The sequence below is a fragment of the Helianthus annuus genome, chromosome 15 (genome assembly GCF_002127325.2).
Source record: "Helianthus annuus cultivar XRQ/B chromosome 15, HanXRQr2.0-SUNRISE, whole genome shotgun sequence".
Classification (NCBI taxonomy): domain Eukaryota; kingdom Viridiplantae; phylum Streptophyta; class Magnoliopsida; order Asterales; family Asteraceae; genus Helianthus; species Helianthus annuus.
In genome coordinates, this window is record NC_035447.2 from 122530047 (window position 1) to 122549906 (window position 19860).

General features: G+C 36.9%; 1 protein-coding gene across 1 annotated transcript; it reads right to left on the bottom strand.

Moving 5' to 3' along the window:
* Positions 1–16625: 16625 nt before the first annotated feature.
* Positions 16626–19449, bottom strand: LOC110912379 (exocyst complex component EXO70E2). Its single transcript, XM_022157080.2, has one exon. The coding sequence runs from the start codon at positions 18982–18984 to the stop codon at positions 16981–16983; it is 2004 nt and encodes a 667-aa protein (XP_022012772.1). The 5' UTR covers positions 18985–19449; the 3' UTR covers positions 16626–16980.
* Between the last annotated feature and the right edge of the window lie 411 nt (positions 19450–19860).

Sequence of the window (19860 nt, forward strand, 5' to 3'; positions counted from 1 at the left end):
GATCTCGGTGGCAAGCAAGTAAGTCTCCTCGATTGATGATGTCTTGGCGGCATGAACAAAGTCGGCTACACAATCAGGTAGAGCTCGAATATACTTCTTGATGGCCATGTCTGGCGTCTTGACTTGATCGGGACAGATAATGCTAAGCTGCTTGAAGCGAGCAGTTAAAGCAACGTTGTCTCCGTCCTTCTGCTTGATGTTCCAAAACTCGTCCTCCAGCTTTTGGCGTTCATGGGGAGGGCAGAATTCGTCCATCATGATGGCCTTTAGCTCTTCCCAAGTCAGCTCATAAGCTGCATCATTCCCACGTTTGTTTCGTTCGGCCGTCCACCAGTCTAGAGCTCGGGACTGGAAAACGCCGGTTGCATTCAGGATACGGAGATTTTCAGGACAGCCGCTTTGGCGCAGAGTGACTTCAACCGAATCAAACCATTGAAACATGGTGGTAGGGCCATCTTCTCCGGTAAACTCTTTTGGTCCGCATGCCTTGAACTGTTTGAAGTTGAAAACAGTCTTGTTAGCATCTTTAGGAGCATCGATTCGCGACTCCTCAGACGATTTGCTGACGTTTTCATACACCTCGCTTACAGCTTTTGCCACTTGCTTGGCGATGATAGCAGCGAGACGCTTATCTCTCTTTTCTTGGCGAGTAAGAGGGGTTCGGTGTCCAGATGACGACATGGTCTGCAACAGACATCGTCGTAGGTCTCAGACACAACAAATCGGATCTCACCTCACACGTCTACTACTACTTACTAAAGCTCAGGAACACGATAAAGCGTAAATCACATAAACACGTAGGCACATAAGCACAGAAACATAGAAGGACATACGCATTCAGTCACAGAGGTTGTCAGAATACAGAAACCTATCATTCAAAGCTCGCGTGTCGTTCATTTAGTATATCGAGTAGTATCGTATAGTCGTATAGCGTGTCGAGTAGCATAGTATAATCTTAGCATAATATTGCCTAAAATTGCAGCGACTTGTTAGCGTACTGAGATAGAAGGGCAATGCGAGTCGAGTGTGTTGATCGAAGTGATAGCAAAAATCGAATAAATACCAAAATTAAACACATAAACAGATAATCACACATAAAGCACATAAAATCGGCGAATTATCGGAGTCAGCAGTTGCGGGCTCAGAATCGAAACACATAAAATCGAGAAATAGATTGTCTGCGGCTACTAGACATCGACTACCCAAAGCGATTTGACTATTCACAATGGACTTGTCGTCACATTTTGACTTTCAGGTTCGTGTTGTTGCCTCGATTCTTGGGCATTCAGCACGTATTCCCTAGGTCGTATTTGTGAGTTCAGGTCGTTGGAGTCCGTCGAGGCTTTGGTGAGATAAATAAAATTCCAGAACAAGTTGTCAAGGTTAGGGTTTCACCCCTAGCTTAGCAACTTCTTCCTTGTTTTAGTAAAATTGAGGAGATTATTCATCAAAATATGGATTTCACTCCTGACTTGGTATAATTCTCCTCGTCTGTCATTGAAAATCATGAGGAAATCATTGATAAATTGATAAAATCAGCATTGATCAGACAATTCAGTCGAGAGTTTGCGGCTTTCACACCTAATCTCGACTAAATCGCTTGACTCGTTTGAAAATTCGAGTGCAGTGATAGCGAAGAGTATTAGAATATAGCACATAAGCTTGGTCTGTTGGTTCCTAACTATAGTCTAGGTCTCTAAGACAGCGACCCAGACTAGGTCGTGTCTAGCCTAATTCCCTATAGTTATGGCTCTGATACCAATCTGTCACACCCCATTCGATGGCGGAATCATCGAGGCATGGTACTGAGCGAAACAGATTGTCCAGAAGTTTCCATAACAACTATCATTACTATCCAGTTTAAATAATACGTCCCATACCGTATCCCAAATAATAAAACAAGTTATTACAGATAAGCATCTAGTCAAATATACTGTTCCGACAACTCAGATTTAAATAAAAATATAAATATTGTTCAAATGCCTCTAGAGACTCGATCTGCAAGATCTACAGACAACTATGCTCTAGACGCTTATTCCTAGCTCGCCTTCCTAGCAGGTAAGCATCCTAATTGCCTGTCACATACGTTAAAATAAAGTCAATACATGAAATGTAAAGGTGAGCATACAAGTTTGATATAGCGTATAGAGTTCGAAATAGTTTACGCATAACCAGCACGTACACAGAGGAAAACGAAGCATGTTAATTATCGACATGGATCTATCAATACCAATGACTGCGGGTTGACTGTCCGAGACAGTTCGCAATACATGATTACCACCGTAATCCATGCAAGTAATTGTCCTTAACAACCCCCGTGTGAACGGGTGCTGAGTCCAAACTATAGTACTACGTCGTTAAGGCAGGTAGACAGGATTCCACGTGTAAACATAACAACAAGCATTCATTTAGTCACATAATACATGCAGAACGGTTAGCGTTTAAATAATTGAGTAGTGTGTTCGATTGTGATTTTTGATAAGTAACGTATGTAACACCTAAAAGTGCTAAAGCAAAAAGGGTTCGAGTATACTCACAGCGATTGATTGATGGATTGAAGGGAGCGCTTGAGGGTAGGGTTAGCCTGAGTAGTTTGATAGCATAATGATGAGCGCTCGAAAAGGGTTAGCCTGTTTCGAATGTTCGGCGCAACGATTTCTGATATTTCGATTTCGATTGAAGACGATACGAGTACGATAGAGTTTCCTATTCAAATTACTTTTAGTCCCAACCGCTATATCTACATACAAGCATCTACATTCCATATTCGATTTCGATTTCCATTGAGTTCGATTGAGTTTCGAGTTTCGATTCGATTGATCACCACACATAACATAAAGTAAGCACGCACAGGTAACACATAAGGCACACACACACGTAATATAACACCAATTTCGCATAATTCGAGTTTCGAGTTCGATTGATGATTTGATTAGCTTGATTATTGATTGATTAACTTTATCGCATTGTTACTTCCTACTATTCACAGTCGTAAATCGTTTTGCGTCGATTAAACATTTGATTACTTCGATTTCTCTGACTAACAACACTTACTCCACATAATACAAAACATAAGATAGACTATTTACAGTCAAAGAAGTCAAACTTGACTTGGACTTTGACTTTGACGTTGACTTTGACTTTGACATTCGAAAACGCGGGGTGTTACATGGTGTAATGGGAGTCCGGCGTTATACGGCGTTATTTTTCAATTTTTTTTTAAAAATACCGCCCCACTACGGGTGGTCTGAGTGGAGGATAAAGAAAAGGTAATAATAAAAGTATAAAAACTATTATTAATTGAAAATGAAAGAGAAAAGTGTTTTAGTGTAATTATAGAGACTATGTAAGAGATTTGATTAGGAATGCTCTTAGAGTGAAGTTAATTTGAGTCTTTAATTTGAAAATTTCGTTGTCTAAGTCCGTGTGTTTTCCATATTGTCACAACTTGCGTCCTCCCTTTAATATTGTTTTAAGGGTAAATTACACTTTTCATCCTTTATGTTTGTATCGAATTGCAATAGATGACCTTTAACTTCAATAATTACAGTCACAATCCTTTATTTGGAAAACTCGTTACATCTTTCATCCTTTAACATTAACAAGGTTAAAATTATAAGTTACTCAAAGGGAAAATTACATATACCCCCTATTTCCAACCCTAATTACATATATACCCAGCTTAAAAATTAAATTACATATATCCCCATCTTTATTTAAAATGACAGAAATATCCTTTTTTAACAAATAAAAAAAACCCATCTTTATTTATGAGAATCAAATACCTTTTGGTTTTCCTCCACCCTCACCGACAACGATTGTTTATGATTTCCCTCCTCCCTTGTGACGATCGTTCAGAACTATCCGACGAGTACAGGTGCATTCGTTAGATTTTGTTTCTGGTCGGATATCGGAGCCACAGTGTACTTGTTGTCGATGTATGTGCGGACGTTGAAACGATTCATACGAGGTTGACGACGGCGTTGGTCACTAGATTCCGCCACACGAGTTTCTCGCGAGACAGAGTGCAAGAACGAGAATCGCATTCGTCTGTTCACGAAGGAATTGTGTGGACGTTGAAAGGATGAGTTTCGGCGAAAACTGATCTTCAGGATTAATAATTTAATTAATCTTCAATATCTGAGAGAGTTTTTGTTGCAAATTTACTAATCAAATTGGTTATGTGATTTTGATCTTTTTGAGTGATTTTGATGGTGCAATATTATGGATTTTGAGACGGAACGAGGAGGATTGCATTTTCCTGATATGAATTTGATAAACGAATGTTGGGTCTGGTTTTTAGAAGTGTTGTAGAGGTCAACAACGGTGGATGAATGAATAAAAGTGAAAAATAGTTGCAAAAAAGGCAAAAAGAAAAAAAGTTAATAGTTAAAAATTAGTAAATTTGAAATATTTGTAGTTGAGTAAAATAAAAGGGTAAAACAGTCATTCTTTAATCTATTTGTTATAAAATGGGTATATTTGATATTTTTTGGTTTTAGGAAGGGGATATATGTAATTGAGATTTTGGGTCGGGTATATATGTAATTTATCAAGTTTGTAAGGGGATATATGTAATTGCCCCTTACTCAAAACATGTGCCTTGCACATGAGGGTAGATTGGTAATTTCAATTTTTTTTTGTTTATATAAAACCATATCTCTTCTCTCAACCATCTTTTTCCCTCTTTCTCTTCAACCAACCTCCACCACCACCATCATATCCAGTCGCCGCCAGCACCACCGTAATCAACAAACACCACTTCTCCCTCTTTATAACAAATCCCCCACTTCACAATTCAAGATTCAAAGATACCCGGTTCAAATTCCATACTTTACACTCCAAATCATTATCCAATCACAATTAAACCACTCAAATTCATTTTGTTCTCACCTACAACAGTGGCTCAGACGACGACGAAGGAAGCTGAAACAATGGTTAAAACAACAATTCCAAATAAACATCCAGATTCTGTTTACATTATCTTCTTCTCCGCCAATCGATTTACTCACCAGTCATAACTTAGATTCAACTCTATCATCTTCTCTTCCACAAAATGCCCTAGTTCCGTTTCCTAACAGAGTTTTTTCCCTCTTCATTCCGAACAAAGTTTTCTCCATCGATGGTTCCGTCACGAACCCCCAAAAAGTGATAGTGTTGCATATTCCAGATCTGTCGATTATTCGTCGGAAAAGCTCTCTCCAGCGTCAAACTCGCCGGAAATTCACCAACCACAACCACAGCCTGTAACAACACCCACACGACGGCGCCGGTCAATGTCAAAGTCGCCGGAATTCGACCATGAAAAGATTCCGGCATTTCTTTACTCTGTTTTTGCTCTGCTTGGGATTATTTTATTATGAAGAGTAAATTACGTTTTTGGTCCCTGTGGTTATGTCAGTTTTACTATATTAGCCCAAAATAAGAATTTTTAATGTATCTGCCCCCATGGTCCCTATATCTAACCATTTTGGCCCCTAATTCTAACCAAACCCCAACTCTAGTTAACTTCTTGGTCAAATGGATTGCACATGATGAGTAAAATTGTAATTTCCCCTCCCCTTTGAATCTTGTTCTCTCTTCTTCTACCTTAGAAAACCCTAAACCAAAAACACAGACAAAACTTAAACAACTCCTCAATTCCTTCACATCTCAAATACACCTACACATGACACACTCTCCTACTCACCCTCTTCCTTCTCAATGAAGGCCAGCAGCCGACAACACCCACACCTCCCCCGTACCCCTGTTTTTCGGCGACAAAGATCGAAGAGAGAGAGAGGGCGACGAGATGATTAGGCGCCGCCGCTCACGGCGGCGGCAGTGGAAGCGACGGCGGTGGGTTGAGGGTCCTCCGACGAGCGATGTCACACCTAGGTGTTGGTTGTGTGTGATTCTTTTTGAATGATTCTTTTTTCGTTTGAAGATTTGGTAGAAGTAAATCTCGGTTATTTATACCGATTTAGGGGATTTGTGGTAGTTGCAGCAGAAAGAGAGGGGGATTTGGGGGATTTTTGAATGATTCTTTTTTCGTTAGACTTTATTTTGTAAGATTTGTATTTTGTTATGTGGATTTTCATCTTCAGGTTTGTATTTTGTTATGTTTTTTTTTGACAATTTTGTGTTACGAATTTAGGGGGTGTTTGGATGTTTATGTGGGGATGATGATGATGGTTGAAGATGATGATCTTGTTACCCAAATCTTCAAGAACATCTTCAAACCACTTTCAAACCCAGATCTTCAAGAACAACTTCGTCTTCTTACCCAGATCTTCAAGAACATATCACCATCAAACCAAGATCTTCAAATACATAACCATCATCATCATTCCCTGAGTTTATGTGGGGCCACCGCTGTGCACCACCGTGCGCCGCCACCTGCAGCTGCCATAGAGATGAAGATGATGATGTTTGGTTGAAGATGATGATGTTTGGTTGAAGATCTAGGATTTTTTTGGTTGAAGATCTGGGATTTTTACACAAAGTCATTAAAAGGGGGAGGTGAAACTACCATATTACCCATCATGTGCAACCCATGTGACTAAGAAGTTAACCAGAGTTGGGGTTTGGTTAGAATTAGGGGCCAAAATGGTTAGATATAGGGACCATGGGGGCAGATACGTTAAAAATTCTTATTTTGGGCTAATATAGTAAAACTGACATAACCACAGGGGCCAAAAACATAATTTACTCTATTATGAATTAAGTGGAAAGTGTGACAATTTGGTGTGGATTTTGGTGGTTTTTTGTGGGATTTTGAAGGGGAAATGAACGAGAAACAGGGAGAGAGAAAGTACATGGGATTTTTGTGAGATTTGGTATGGATTTTTGGTGGGTTTTGTGGGATTATTTTATTAAATTCTAACATTCTTTTCTTATATATTAAATGACTGTATTACCCTCACATAGGTTACACATGACCTTACTTAACTGAAAGTTTTGACCAGGTTAGGGTCAAAGGACCTAAAGTGTAACGAGTTTTGTAAATAAAGGACTGTGACTGTAATTATTAAAGTTAAAGGTCATACATTGCAACTCATTATAAACATAAAGGACGAAAAATTTACACTTGTTTTAAAATTTTGGTATAGAAAATTCTGAAAAGACCATAATACCCCTAAATTCTCTTTTCAAATCCAAACACCCTAAACCTTTCCTCACTTTCTTCCCTTGCACACTCCTGTACAAACACTTTTTAGAAAGAGACATAAAGAGGATGATATGGAGAGAGAAACAAAAAGAATAGGGGGGTTGTGGTGGTGGGTAGGTAGCAGAACAGAGGTGGTAGGTTGATGGTGACGGGCAAAGTTAGTTTAGGGTTTTTGGTGGAGTGCCGATGATGGTTGGAAAAGGTGGTAGGGAATGGTGGTTAGTATGGTATGGGTGGTTAAAGGTTGATCATCAAGAAAGGTTTGGATGATGGTGGTTGTAGGTGGACGCCGACGGCTATGATAGTGTTGATTTTCGATGGTAGGTAGTGGTTGGTAAGGAAAATGGTGGCGGACAGTGAAGGTTGATGGTAGTTCACCGTTGAAGTTTTAACCAAAGTTCCAGGTGATGTTGCAGACATTTGATGGGTGGGGAAGAAGAGAGGGACGCAGTCTAATTTAATAGGATTTAGAGTTTATTTTTGTCTGAAAAGACTATTACGCCTCGTGGCTGTTAAGGATTTACGGGAAAAATGATGGTGTTAGAGGGAGGGGTTCATGGTATAGGAAAACGTAAAGCAGAGGGACTCAGATCGTGACATTTTCAAACTAAAGGCTCAAAATGACTTCGCCCAGAAAGCATAGGAACACAAGTTGCAATCTACTTTTATTTATATTAACATAGAGATTTTGTTTTTTAACAAAATCATCTACATATCATGTTATAATACACATAAGGAAGACATAAATATAATTTTACATAATTATAAGAGTTCAAGTAATGAATTTCTTGAATTAAAATATACGATGCAATCTTTTAAAACATATTGTTAGCTTTAAACCACGATTTTTAAATGATAATAAATTTTTATACGTTTATATATATATGCACACACACCATAAAATAAGCATTTTCTTCTCTTTACTTTGGGTATTGTATTGCTATAGGTTTTTTTAATTTGAAGAAAATGTTAACATGTTATGTGATGGGGGTGTGCAGGTAAAGTTATCCTACAAAGCCTCCTAAAAATGGGAAGAGTATAAAGACACAATGGATCGCAAAATATAACACTATGTTGAGTAAAATATAACATAATGTCGAGGAAAAAAACACAATGAGTCGCAAAACACAATGACACAAATATAGAAAAGACCATGGTTGCAAAAGTCGCTAGGCGTTCCCTAGTCGATCGACCGAGGAGTTGAGAGTACTCGCCTAAGCGGAGAGTACTCGGACATGTTAAACTATAAATAAATTAGTTTTCGGAAATTAAATATATGTCAAATAAATAAATTTACTGATATTTATAACAAAATACGTGAAAATGATGTTCATTCTTTAATATGATAGGCATAGAAATCCTGTTTTATTTTTTAAGTCAAATTCGGCCCGAGTTGACCTACTAGATTCGACTCTGACCGAGGTTGACTGCGTTTGATCGATTCCGAGGAATTAGGCGGAGTTGAAGAAAGTTGCATCGGCAGCCTACCTTGTTGCGACTACTCAGTGAGTACTCGGCCTTGGAGACCTTGTTTTACAACAATGGAAAAGACACAATGCTAAATAAAAAGACACAACGATCTAAACAAAAGTTCTAAAATCTACAAGCTAAAAATCCAAACGCGAAAACCTAAAATCTCATATCATAGAGTTCAGGGGTGTGCATGAGGTCAACCGGAATCCGTTTGAAAACCTAAAACCTAAAATCTCATATCCATTGTCGCTTAAATGAGGTCAACCGGAATCCGTTTGATACCCTTCCTATTTTTTAGGAAACTATGTATTTGATCCTAATCCAGGGGTGTGCATAGGTTGGTTTTGGTTGGCTTTTGCTCAAAACCATAACCATAATCGTGATGTTGGTTATGGGTCGGTTGACCGTGAATTTAGGCATAAATAAAAATAACATATTTTTTTACCGTGGAGTAAATTGTTATTACGAATTTGAATATTTTTAGTGTATTACATATACTAAAAAATACACATAGTTTATACTATTGGTACAATTTATTACCTCATATTCAAACAAAAATATGATATAATACATATATTCAAATAAACATTCAACCAAAACGATATGAGATAACCCACAAATTCATATAAACGTTCAACCAAAAATATCAAATATTAAAAAAGACGAAAAGTCAAAATAAGACGAATATTTTACTACATGTCAGTTCGGCTCGGTTATGATGGGTATGGAAACATTGATAATCATAACCGACCTACTACTTTTGGTTTTTAGAAAAATAATTAACTATCCACCGGTTTTTGGTTTGGTTCATTTTCTTGTTTAGTTTTGTTGATTAATTCGGTTATGTGATTACCAATTTTTGTGTTTCTCGTTGCATTGCACGAAAACCATTCTGGTGTAATAAATTAGTATTGGGAAACTAAATCCTATGTTAAATAAAAAAAATAGAAAATATACATTAGGGGGTCAAGTTATTCTACAAAAACTTCTAATTGTAAGAAGTGTAAGAAGGATTTATAGAGTGACAAGTGTCCAATAACTTAAAACTAAACCCACTACATCACCACCAAAAACCTAAACACCCACCCCCACCCCACCCCCCCCCCCCACCCAAAAACCTAAACCCCCCACCCCCCCCCCCCCCGGCAAAAAAAAAAAAAAAAACAAAAAAAAAACTATACCTCACTAAAAAAACCCCAAAAAACCTAACCCCCCCACCCCACCCCCCAAAAACCTATAAAAAACCTAACCTCCCCCCCACCCCACCCCCCAAAAACCTAACCCCCCCCTCCCCAAACCTAAAAAAATCTAAAAAAAACTAAACACCCACCCCCACCCCACCCAAAAACCTAAACCCCCACCCCCACCCCCTCGGCAAAAAAAAAAAAAAAAAAAAAAAATCTAGGGTGGGTGATTGGGGGGGTGGGGGTTTAGGTTTTTGGTGGTGGTGGATGTTTAAGGTTTTTTTTTTGTATTGGGGTTTTTTTGTGTAGTGGGTTTTTTTAGGTTATTGGACACTTGTCACTCTATAAATCCTTTTTACACTTCTTACAATTAGGATCCTTTGTATTTGATCCTAATCCATACATTAGGAAATCCAAATACCATGATCTTTTGTAACATAAAAACAAATACTATATATCTAAAGTCTTTTTTATTTTTTGAACGGAGAACGAATCCTCCAAATGAGCTACTAGCGAAATTCACCACATCGGGATACACTCGTCTTCGAACTGGGGAAAACCCTCACCTAGGGCAGAAGCCCGTGAACACTTGCCCAAAGGCACGACAGTGCGGTGAAGTAAAACCCATTCGGTTTAAGGATCAAACTAGCGATCACCGCCTACTCGCCTAGTCTCCCATCATCACCAGGTGCCGGTAAAAACTAATGGGGAGAAGTAGAAATTGAACTTGTGTCTCTTAGAAACCCAAATCTCTCCCTTACCACTCCACCACAAGCTCATTGGCTATCTAAAATGTTTTGTAAAGGCAACATTTTTAAAAAGTTCTATGTGTGAGTTATGTTGATCTTTCCGTTGATCTGATTAGTCGGTTTATAAATAGAAGCATCTAATGGTTGGTGTTAATGGTAGATGTGGCCGTTAGTCATATGGAATTATATATATATATATGGAACCCATTAAGTGGAAGTTACCTTTGAAATCAATCTCCACCGTCGGATCATGCTGAGATTAAATCTCAGCCACTTAAACTCACAAAATTAACCGCTATTGTGGCGGTTCAGAGCGGTTATTAGTGGTTTCCTTAATAGGTGGTTAGCTCCACATTTTCCTACCCATTATCTCCATAACTTTGGTGGTTATCTCCTAATGGGTGGTTAGCCCAACTTTTCAGCAAGTAGTGGGGATAATGGTCTACGTAACTTCCAAGCATAATGTGTATAAAATATGTAGGGAGCATGAAAACGTATTTCATTTAGTTGGTCACATAACCAAGACAAACACTGCAGATTTCTCACAAGACATATTTCGTGCTATGCAGTACTTATTTTCAACAACAGAGTTTGCATGCAAGGTAACTCTGATTTTCTACATGGTGCGGAATTTAAGTGTATGATCCAAAAGTGACAAAATACATATTTTATATATTGTATTAGCAACTTAAGAAACTTTCCATTTCCGCTTTCTAACAATGATTCTGAAGCCAAGCAGGACTGGCTTATAGTTAGTCCGATCAGAGAAACACTCCCAAGTGTTGAGATCCTTTATTACGGCTAATGTTTCAGCCCTACAAATCTCAGTTTGAGAGAGATTAGTGAAGAGGTGACCTTTTTTTATGTAATTTTATAATACCAATGCATCAAATTATACGATTTTAGAGTTGCATGCATGCATGAGTGTATTTTTATTTTGTTGTTTTTATTATATAACTGAAACCCCTCCACTTGATGTATCACATTTTAGCTTTCTAAAAAAGCTTTTGTAGCCAAGCAGGACCAACACATCAACCCGATCAAGAAAGAACAAAAGGTTTGTTCTACTTTAACAATACTGGAAAATGTTTGTTTTACTTTTAACACTACGGGTAAAAGTTTAGACATGCTGAATATTTATATTTCTTTTCATAAGTTTCAGACTAACACTAGCAGGAACAAAGTGGGGCAACGAGGGAAGTTAGGGTTGCAACTGCCCTTTAGCATATCTATATAATACGCAAATAGTGTCTTAAAAAAATATTTTTTCTCAACAGAACTTGCGGAGCACTTCAACTTATAGAAATGAAGTACATTTTCGAAGTTGACGATTACGAAAGCCAAGGTAAGATAAACTAAACAGTAGAGACGGAGACGTACATGTTTCATTGTTGTAATATAGTTATGCTTTTTTTTTATCTCATCCGAGTGACATGGAACAAAAGTAGCAAATGATAAGTGGAAATGGATACATTTACATGGAGCAAAAGTAGATCCGAATGAAACCACAAACTAACTTGCCAAGATAATTTATTTTATTAAATATTCTACTAACCTACTTCATTAAATGTAATCAACAATGAATTTTGTTTTCTTGTAGGATGTGTATTTTTATGTTTATTTTATTTTTTTAGAAAGACAGTCACTCATAGTTGAAAATTAGTTTTTTATGGACCAGTCGGGGTTAACATCAACATATAAACTTGACTAGGTAAATGACCCTATTACTTATTGTTTAATTTATATTATTAAGTAGTAATCAATTCTTTTACTTTTTTTTGGTTTCCATGTAAGATAAACAGGTTAAATCCAATGCACGATGAGCAACAGGTAAAGTTTATCTTTCATATATATAAAGACACACTGTCACAGGGCTGAGATATCGACAATATTGATAATTTTGCATAATTTTTTAATCATTCCATTTTTTGTCTTTCATGCAAGATGATCGAGACTCTAAACACTAAGAATGCTGACATGATAGTAGAGTTATGTTTACTCAACTGGTCCTTATTAACCGAGTTAGTTATTTAGAGGTTGCTAGAAGCATGCCTACTACACCCACTTTCTCCTAAATTAGTTGAGTTAGTGGTATTTGCAAGTAAAGAACCATTTTATTAAGAAAATTCAAAAACCTTCAAAAGTAAATAACTTTTTTAAAAGACACGCTCTATCTACATGTTTTATGTTTTCTAATGTAATAACAAAAACATTAAAAGTTATATGTATACTTAATAGTCTTATATAAAAGTTGCACTAATAAAAAAAGTATACTTAATACCAAAACGGCTTGCGAGTCAATCTGCAATTCCAAATTCTTCAACTTTATATCATAATCACCCACTAAATTCACATCTGATTCTATTTTTATTTCCATGCAAGGTTGGCATTGCTCAACGGCCTAGGTTTTGGTAAGATTAGAAAACCAATCATTTGAGTAAATTCAGGAGCACATTTGTCCTTTTTACAACTCATCCTATATTTGTCATGTATTTAAATACCCTTGCATAAAGACTTTTGAGAATGCTTCACCAAGGGTGAACTTATCTTGGCACGGTGGGATATATTATCACATAAGAACATTTAAACCATGCCACATGTTGCCCCCTTGCTACCATATATTAGTGTTGATACTTTGACAAATGGGCACCATGCATCAAGTCAACAAGTCAAAAAAGGCCATCTTAGAGGTTTAAGAGGACGATCCAAAAGCCGAAAAAATTGAGGGAGTAAACCATGTTTGACTGTTACAAAACTTTTCCACATTGTTGCCTACCGTTTACTTTTGCATTAAAATGACATCATTTCATGTTTTGTCACTCTATCACTTTTATTTTATATTGTTGTGTGGTTGTACACTATTCACGTTCGTTTTCCTTTTATAAATTAAAAATGGTGCTTTTGTTTATAATGTTGTTTAGACTTGTGTAGAGGATCCGGTAAAAAGTGCTCAAAGTGTAAAAAGTGTGAGAAGTGTATTATAACACTATATATAATACTATATAACACCATATAAACATCGTATAACAATATGTAACACCATATAATACCATATAACACTATGTAACACTATATATCATTATATAATAAATATAACACTATAGGTTGTCTGATAGCATGTCTATGATAGATGTATAGTGTTATATTTGTTATATAATGATATATAGTGTTACATAGTGTTATATGGTATTATATGGTGTTACATATTGTTATACGGTGTTTATATGGTGTTATATAGTATTATATATAGTGTTATAATACCCTTCTCACACTTCTTACACTTTGAGCACTTTTTACAGGATCTTTACCCTAGACTTGTGTCCACTTAATGTGGGTGTTTGGGATTGCTTATTTTGAGCTCCTTTTTGTAGTGTTTGGATAATAGGTTTTGAGAATGAGTTTTAGTGGTTTGAAAAGAAGAAAAGGAAAACTTAGACGGTTGCAACCTTTTCAAAAAAGGATATGGAAAAGAAGAAAAGGAGAAGCGTTCCCGAACACCCTCAATATATATTAGCTTTGTTTGTTACGTTGTTAGCGTAAGCCGTCCAACGGACGGGTATTAAACTAGTTGGATCTTGAATATTGCAAGTAATGTGGTACCAATAGGATATATGTGATTTTTCATGCTCGTGTGGTAGTTGGGGAATCTATTTCCCTCTTTCCAAGCTTCATATTTATACTTTAAATTCAATTCAATATGTATTATTAAGTAAAATCACGGAATTAAAGATTTATCTGAAGGTTTCTAAGGTCCAATTATAGTTATGGAGAACAACTTTTTTGAATCTTCAGTTTGTATTATTTTTAAAAAAGTTATAAATATTCTTCATTGATGTAATACATAAACAAAAAAATAAAAATAAAGGTTTAACATTTGAGCTAGGTTTGCACACTCAGTCATAAGTTTTAAACCGTTGACTAGACTGTTAAATTGACAAAACAAACCATGGACCACACACTTAATCCAGTTTAACTAAATAATTTTCTTTAATTTAAAAGGTTCGATCAGTTTTAATAAATTAGGGTGAAGTGATTGGTTAAACACTTGAAATAGGTAAACTCTCAAATCATCCAATCAAACAGTGTCACTAGGTAAACTATTTTTTTATTTTTTATTTTTTTAAATTATGTGTTAAGATAAAACAAATAAAACATCAAACTTTTATAAATAAAAAAAAACCATTACATTAAAATCTAAGTAAAAAAAATAATAATAATAAAACAACGCAACAACAAAAAAACTAAAACTTACAAGGCCAACCATATTTTTTTGCAATCTCGCGTTTTCTAGCGAGTGTAATTTCCAACATCGAAGGGTGAACATTGTCGTGAGGCCGGTTAAACGTCTCCAATCCTTGTCGAACATAGTTTGTCGCAACGCCTTGCGTTGCTCTTCCGCCAACGACATGTATTTTTCCTCTCGTAACCTTTTAATATCCATCAATTCTTTCTTCATGGCCTTGTATTCTTCGAATCTACCGGTTATATATATTGGATCTTCGTTTGTTGAAGACGGTCCTTTGTCCTTTTTTTCCTTTCTTTTTTGTCTTCTTGGCGAGGAATTCTCGTTCATGTCGGGAAGAAAATCTGTGAATATCATGGTATCTTTTATAATATGTGAATATCATGGTATCTTTTTTTTTTTAATTTTATAATTACCCACATATACAACTTATTGTCCAATGATAGTAAAAGAGGCAAGTCAAAATGATGACAAGAAATTGCAGTATTTTTTTCTTGTAAGTTCCTATTTGTTTTAAAAATTAAAAAATAAATGTACTTTTGCATCTTATGTGAAAAGGAAAAGATTCATGGCATCATATGCACAACTTACACGCTCACTCCCTGCAAAAGAACACACACAACGTTGGATTTGATATATACCTTATCCAAATGTTTTCTTTATAATAATTACTTATATACCATATCCAAATGTTTTCTTTATAATGATTACTTAAAGAAAATCTGTAAATGAATTTGGAGCAAAAAAATTGTGTTGTGGTATAGTAGTAAATTATTAGAAGATAAGTTGTTTTTAAAAATATAAAAACACCATAATTCATAAATAAATTATTATTCAAGTCATTATAGTTCTATTTTGTCTAGAAAGTTTCTCAAATTTTTATAATAGATAATTCATTGCAAAGGAAATGCAACTATTTTGTTTGCAAATATACATAACACCCTTGATCTATAAAGTTGTTTTGATTCATTTCTTCAAATATTGTCCCAAAATTACAAGAGGGGAGACTTTTTAAAGATTTACGTTTACAAACAATCATCCTAATTTTTTTTAAGTGATAGTTTACATATAAAATGCGGAGGTCCAAAAGAAGCTTCTTGTATGATTACTAGGTGGTTTCTTTCGGAAGGTTCTAAAATGTTCTGGATGCACTCGTGTGATGTGGACAAGTTATGTGACAAGAAGAATTCAATTCGGGTCACATAACCATGTGTAACCGGTCACATAACTATTTGTTACTAAATCCCATATCATACTTAAAATTCAATATAGGTGCGGAGGATCACTCATACATTGCAACCCGGCCTTAAATGACTTACAAATGTTCAAGAGGTTGTTTCAAATGTGGGAAGATTGTTGGCTTAAACAAAGTGAAAAGCAACTTTCAACAATACTTCTTCAGTGCATTCATGGTCCAACTGTGGACCGCCTAAAAATGTTGTCCCTTTTTACAAATTTGGCTATTTTTTTTTAGTTTCCAAGCATTTTCCCTACGGTTTTACTAAAAATTGGCATCTTAAATCACTGACGTCGACCACTTCTTACAAATGTATTTTTAAACATTTTGAATATGTTTTTATAATGAAACTGTGTCAAAATCCGTTTACAATACAAGAACAAGAGCCAGGGCAAGTGTACATATGCCCTCGCTTTCAAGCGAGTCCAGAATCTTATCAGCCTCTGCTTCACTCTCAAACTCATTTGTTTCGTTGGTTCAAGCTGTCGAGATAAAGATGTCTCGCTTCATTGTCTTTAAGTGCCGGGGGAGCTTGCATTTCAAAGATTTATTGCATATAAAATATATACCTGATAAGAGACATATGTAATTGTAGTTTCTAATACTTAAAATTAAATAATTAAAAGATTTAACCAAATATTTCATGACACAATACAGATTTACAGTTTAAATGTAATGTTACATAGTAAGGGTGTGGTCTGGACCCAAAACCTGAAGTCCAAACCAAAACCCAACAAGTCCTAGAATACATGTGAACCCTAAGCACACAAGCCCGGTTTCTACTGGCTCAATCTACTAACCCGCTGAAGCCCACAGGGCCAGGTTTCCACTGGCTCGATCTACCAACCTGCCGAAGCCCACAGGGCCGCTTTCCACTTGCTTGATCTACTAACCTGAACCAAAAACCGACACCATACCACAAAGAAGCCAGCCCACTAGTGGTATCACTTTCTATGGAAGCTATGTAACGATTTCGGAGCTCCCTCAAACAGATCCATGATATAATTCTCAAGATCATCGGCTGAATATTTGATATACTTCTCACTTATATTATTATTATGTCTACCAACAAAATTTCGGTAAGCTTGAATCACCTTAAGCGACATGGAGATCCTCACGTCTTCACGAAGTTGACTATTCGGTATTGACCATCCGGTTTGACTTTTGTAAATGTCTTCAAAGGCGGTGTAAAACGCATGCAGCCTCTCCCTAAGCAGAGTTCTCGAAGTTGAACTACCTGAACTACCGGAACCAGATAGACCGTCTTGTCGAAGTAAATTCAGAATCGAGCTCCATGTGGCCCGTTCGTAGCTCATTGCGTGTTGTTGAAACTTCCAGTTATGTTTTCTGATCCAATTGTCCCCGAGAATATTTCTTAGCTCCGAATTTTTCACCTTTTCTGCCATGTAATTAATGTTGTTCATCATGAAAAGGTGTCTCAGAGCTTCATCTTTGTATAACTTCGATTTCTCCTCAAGGTTGTGTTCGAGAATCGACATTAGTAATCTAAAATGCAAGGCCATTGGAGAAGAAGACGAGTTCCCGTTGTTTGTATCGTTGTTATCATTCCCGGGACTCGTGTCGGGTGAGGATGAAGAATCTTGATCGTCCACCGCCTGCTCATGGTCTTTCAAACAAGCGTTTAATGAATCACCGTAATCGGTCAACGTTTTGATGTAATTCATCACGTACCGAGTAAGATGGTGATTCCCGCCACCCGGGAATGCACTATTTGACGTATTGGACCCCACGGCGTTCTCAAACTCAATAAATGTCACTTTCACACAATCGCCGACACGCGTTAGAACGTGTTGGAACTCGGTTCTGATGCAGGACCCGTTTTCATCAGAGTATAAACCGTCGATATCGGGTATGAGATCCGATAGTACTTCATATATGTCGAGAATCTTTAACAGTTTCTCGGGTTGGTGAGGACCGATCGAAATCGCTTCTGCGAATTTTAAAAGCTGCAGCATTGAAGCTTTCGACAACTCAGAAAAGCAGATTGAGCTCACGGGATCGGTTTGAATTTGATCGAAAATCTGCTCGCATAAAAACTTTTCGCTTGCGAGATAAACGCGTACAAACACCTTCATCCCCTTGGTCCATCGCCTGATCCGTGAATTTAACGACACCCATTCCATTTTCAACACATCTTCGATGCTCAATTTTTCAATCTCGAGAACAAAAAGACAATCGTCTAGCGCCTCTTTACGCGCACTTATGAACGCTTGACAACATTCTCGACCGTAATTTGAATCGAACATCAAATTAGCAATGGTTATGAGATCGGGAATCACTTGAGGATTAACCAGATCCATAACCACAACCTCAGAGCCACCACGGCTCAAACTATCTCTCTGAACCGATTCATCAATTGAATCATCCCCGAATGAAACGATTGAGTTCAAATCTAGGCTGTCATCTTCATTAGACCGAAAAGAAAAACGTTCAGGCTCGAAGTTTTGCATATTCTGAACAAGAATACGCCTAAACTCCTCCTCGATCCTAGACATGGATGTATGAATAACGTCGTTAACGTTTCTCAAAAGCTCGGTTTCATCTTTGCTCAGATTCAAACTCTCCAAACTCTCGGCTAGTCTTCGAGCTTCGTCCACCGTCTTCAAATACTCCTTACCGTCTTCAGGATCACAATCCCATATCATCGAATCACCACCTTCCCAAGTCACGATCTTTTCCAGAATCAAATTAATTCGTTCTCTGATATCGGTAACTTCTCCACCTTCTTGTTCATCTTCATCTTCATCTTCATCTTTGGGTGCAGCGATCTTCATCACGGATGTCAATCGCGCGCTCACATCGGCCAAGACTTTCCTAGCTTTATCGGTTATTTTCTTGTTGGAATCTAATGCCCTCAGAAGAAGCCTAGCAGCAGCAATCAAATTCTCTTCTTCCAGTGTCTCCATCATGGGATTACACCCTCCCATATGAAGATGTACAACTAACAAAAAAGAATAAACACACAGAAAACAACCCAACTAAAAGAGGAATTTTATCAAACACTTGGTGTGCAACCCAAAACCCATGAATTCCCTCAAACCTAACAATCAAAAAAACATACAGACCAAAAGAGGAATTTCATCAAACACCTGGTGTGCAACCCAAAACCAACAAATTCACCACAACACCAAACCGAAAAACATACACAATATTGAGATCCAAGTGCAGAATTTACCAAACAAATGTCAAAATCGAACAATTTGACAGAAAGCTGAAAACTTTGAACATATATTGAATCGAATTGGAGGTTCCAAGCAGCAACCAACCAATATCCGACTGATTTCTTGATGGGTTATGTTTCTTTTGTACGGATATGGATTCTTGGAGCCGGCTTTGAAAAGAAAAATATTATGTATTGGGGGAGTTGACTTTTCAAACAGTCAAAAGTCCAGTTGATAGACAGCAGCCGTTTAGGGTGTGCTTGAATGTTAGTAAGGTTGCTGACGTGGCGGTTGTTTAGTGGTTGTTGTCTTGGAGGAATCTTTTAGATAGGGTTAGATATTTGTTGATATAATATGGGACTAGTTTAAAATCCAATATTATACGTGCTGTATAAATAAATTACTTTTTAAATATATTAATTTGATAAATTACGATGTATTTTATTATACTCACAATTGGTTCTTGTGTTACTATTATTAACATATTTTAACACCCCCTTCTCTTTAACACGAAATTGCTTCTCACTAAGGCCATCCGTAGTCATGGGTGTGAATTTTCGACACGACACGAAAACCCGACACGAACCGAACACGAACTTTTTGGGTTTGGGTTTACTCTAAACGGGTTCGGGTCAGTTTCAG

Excerpts from the sequence above, each read along its gene's own strand:
- LOC110912379 (XM_022157080.2), bottom strand. The coding sequence starts at position 18,984 with ATGGGAGGGTGTAATCCCATGATGGAGACACTGGAAGAAGAGAATTTG.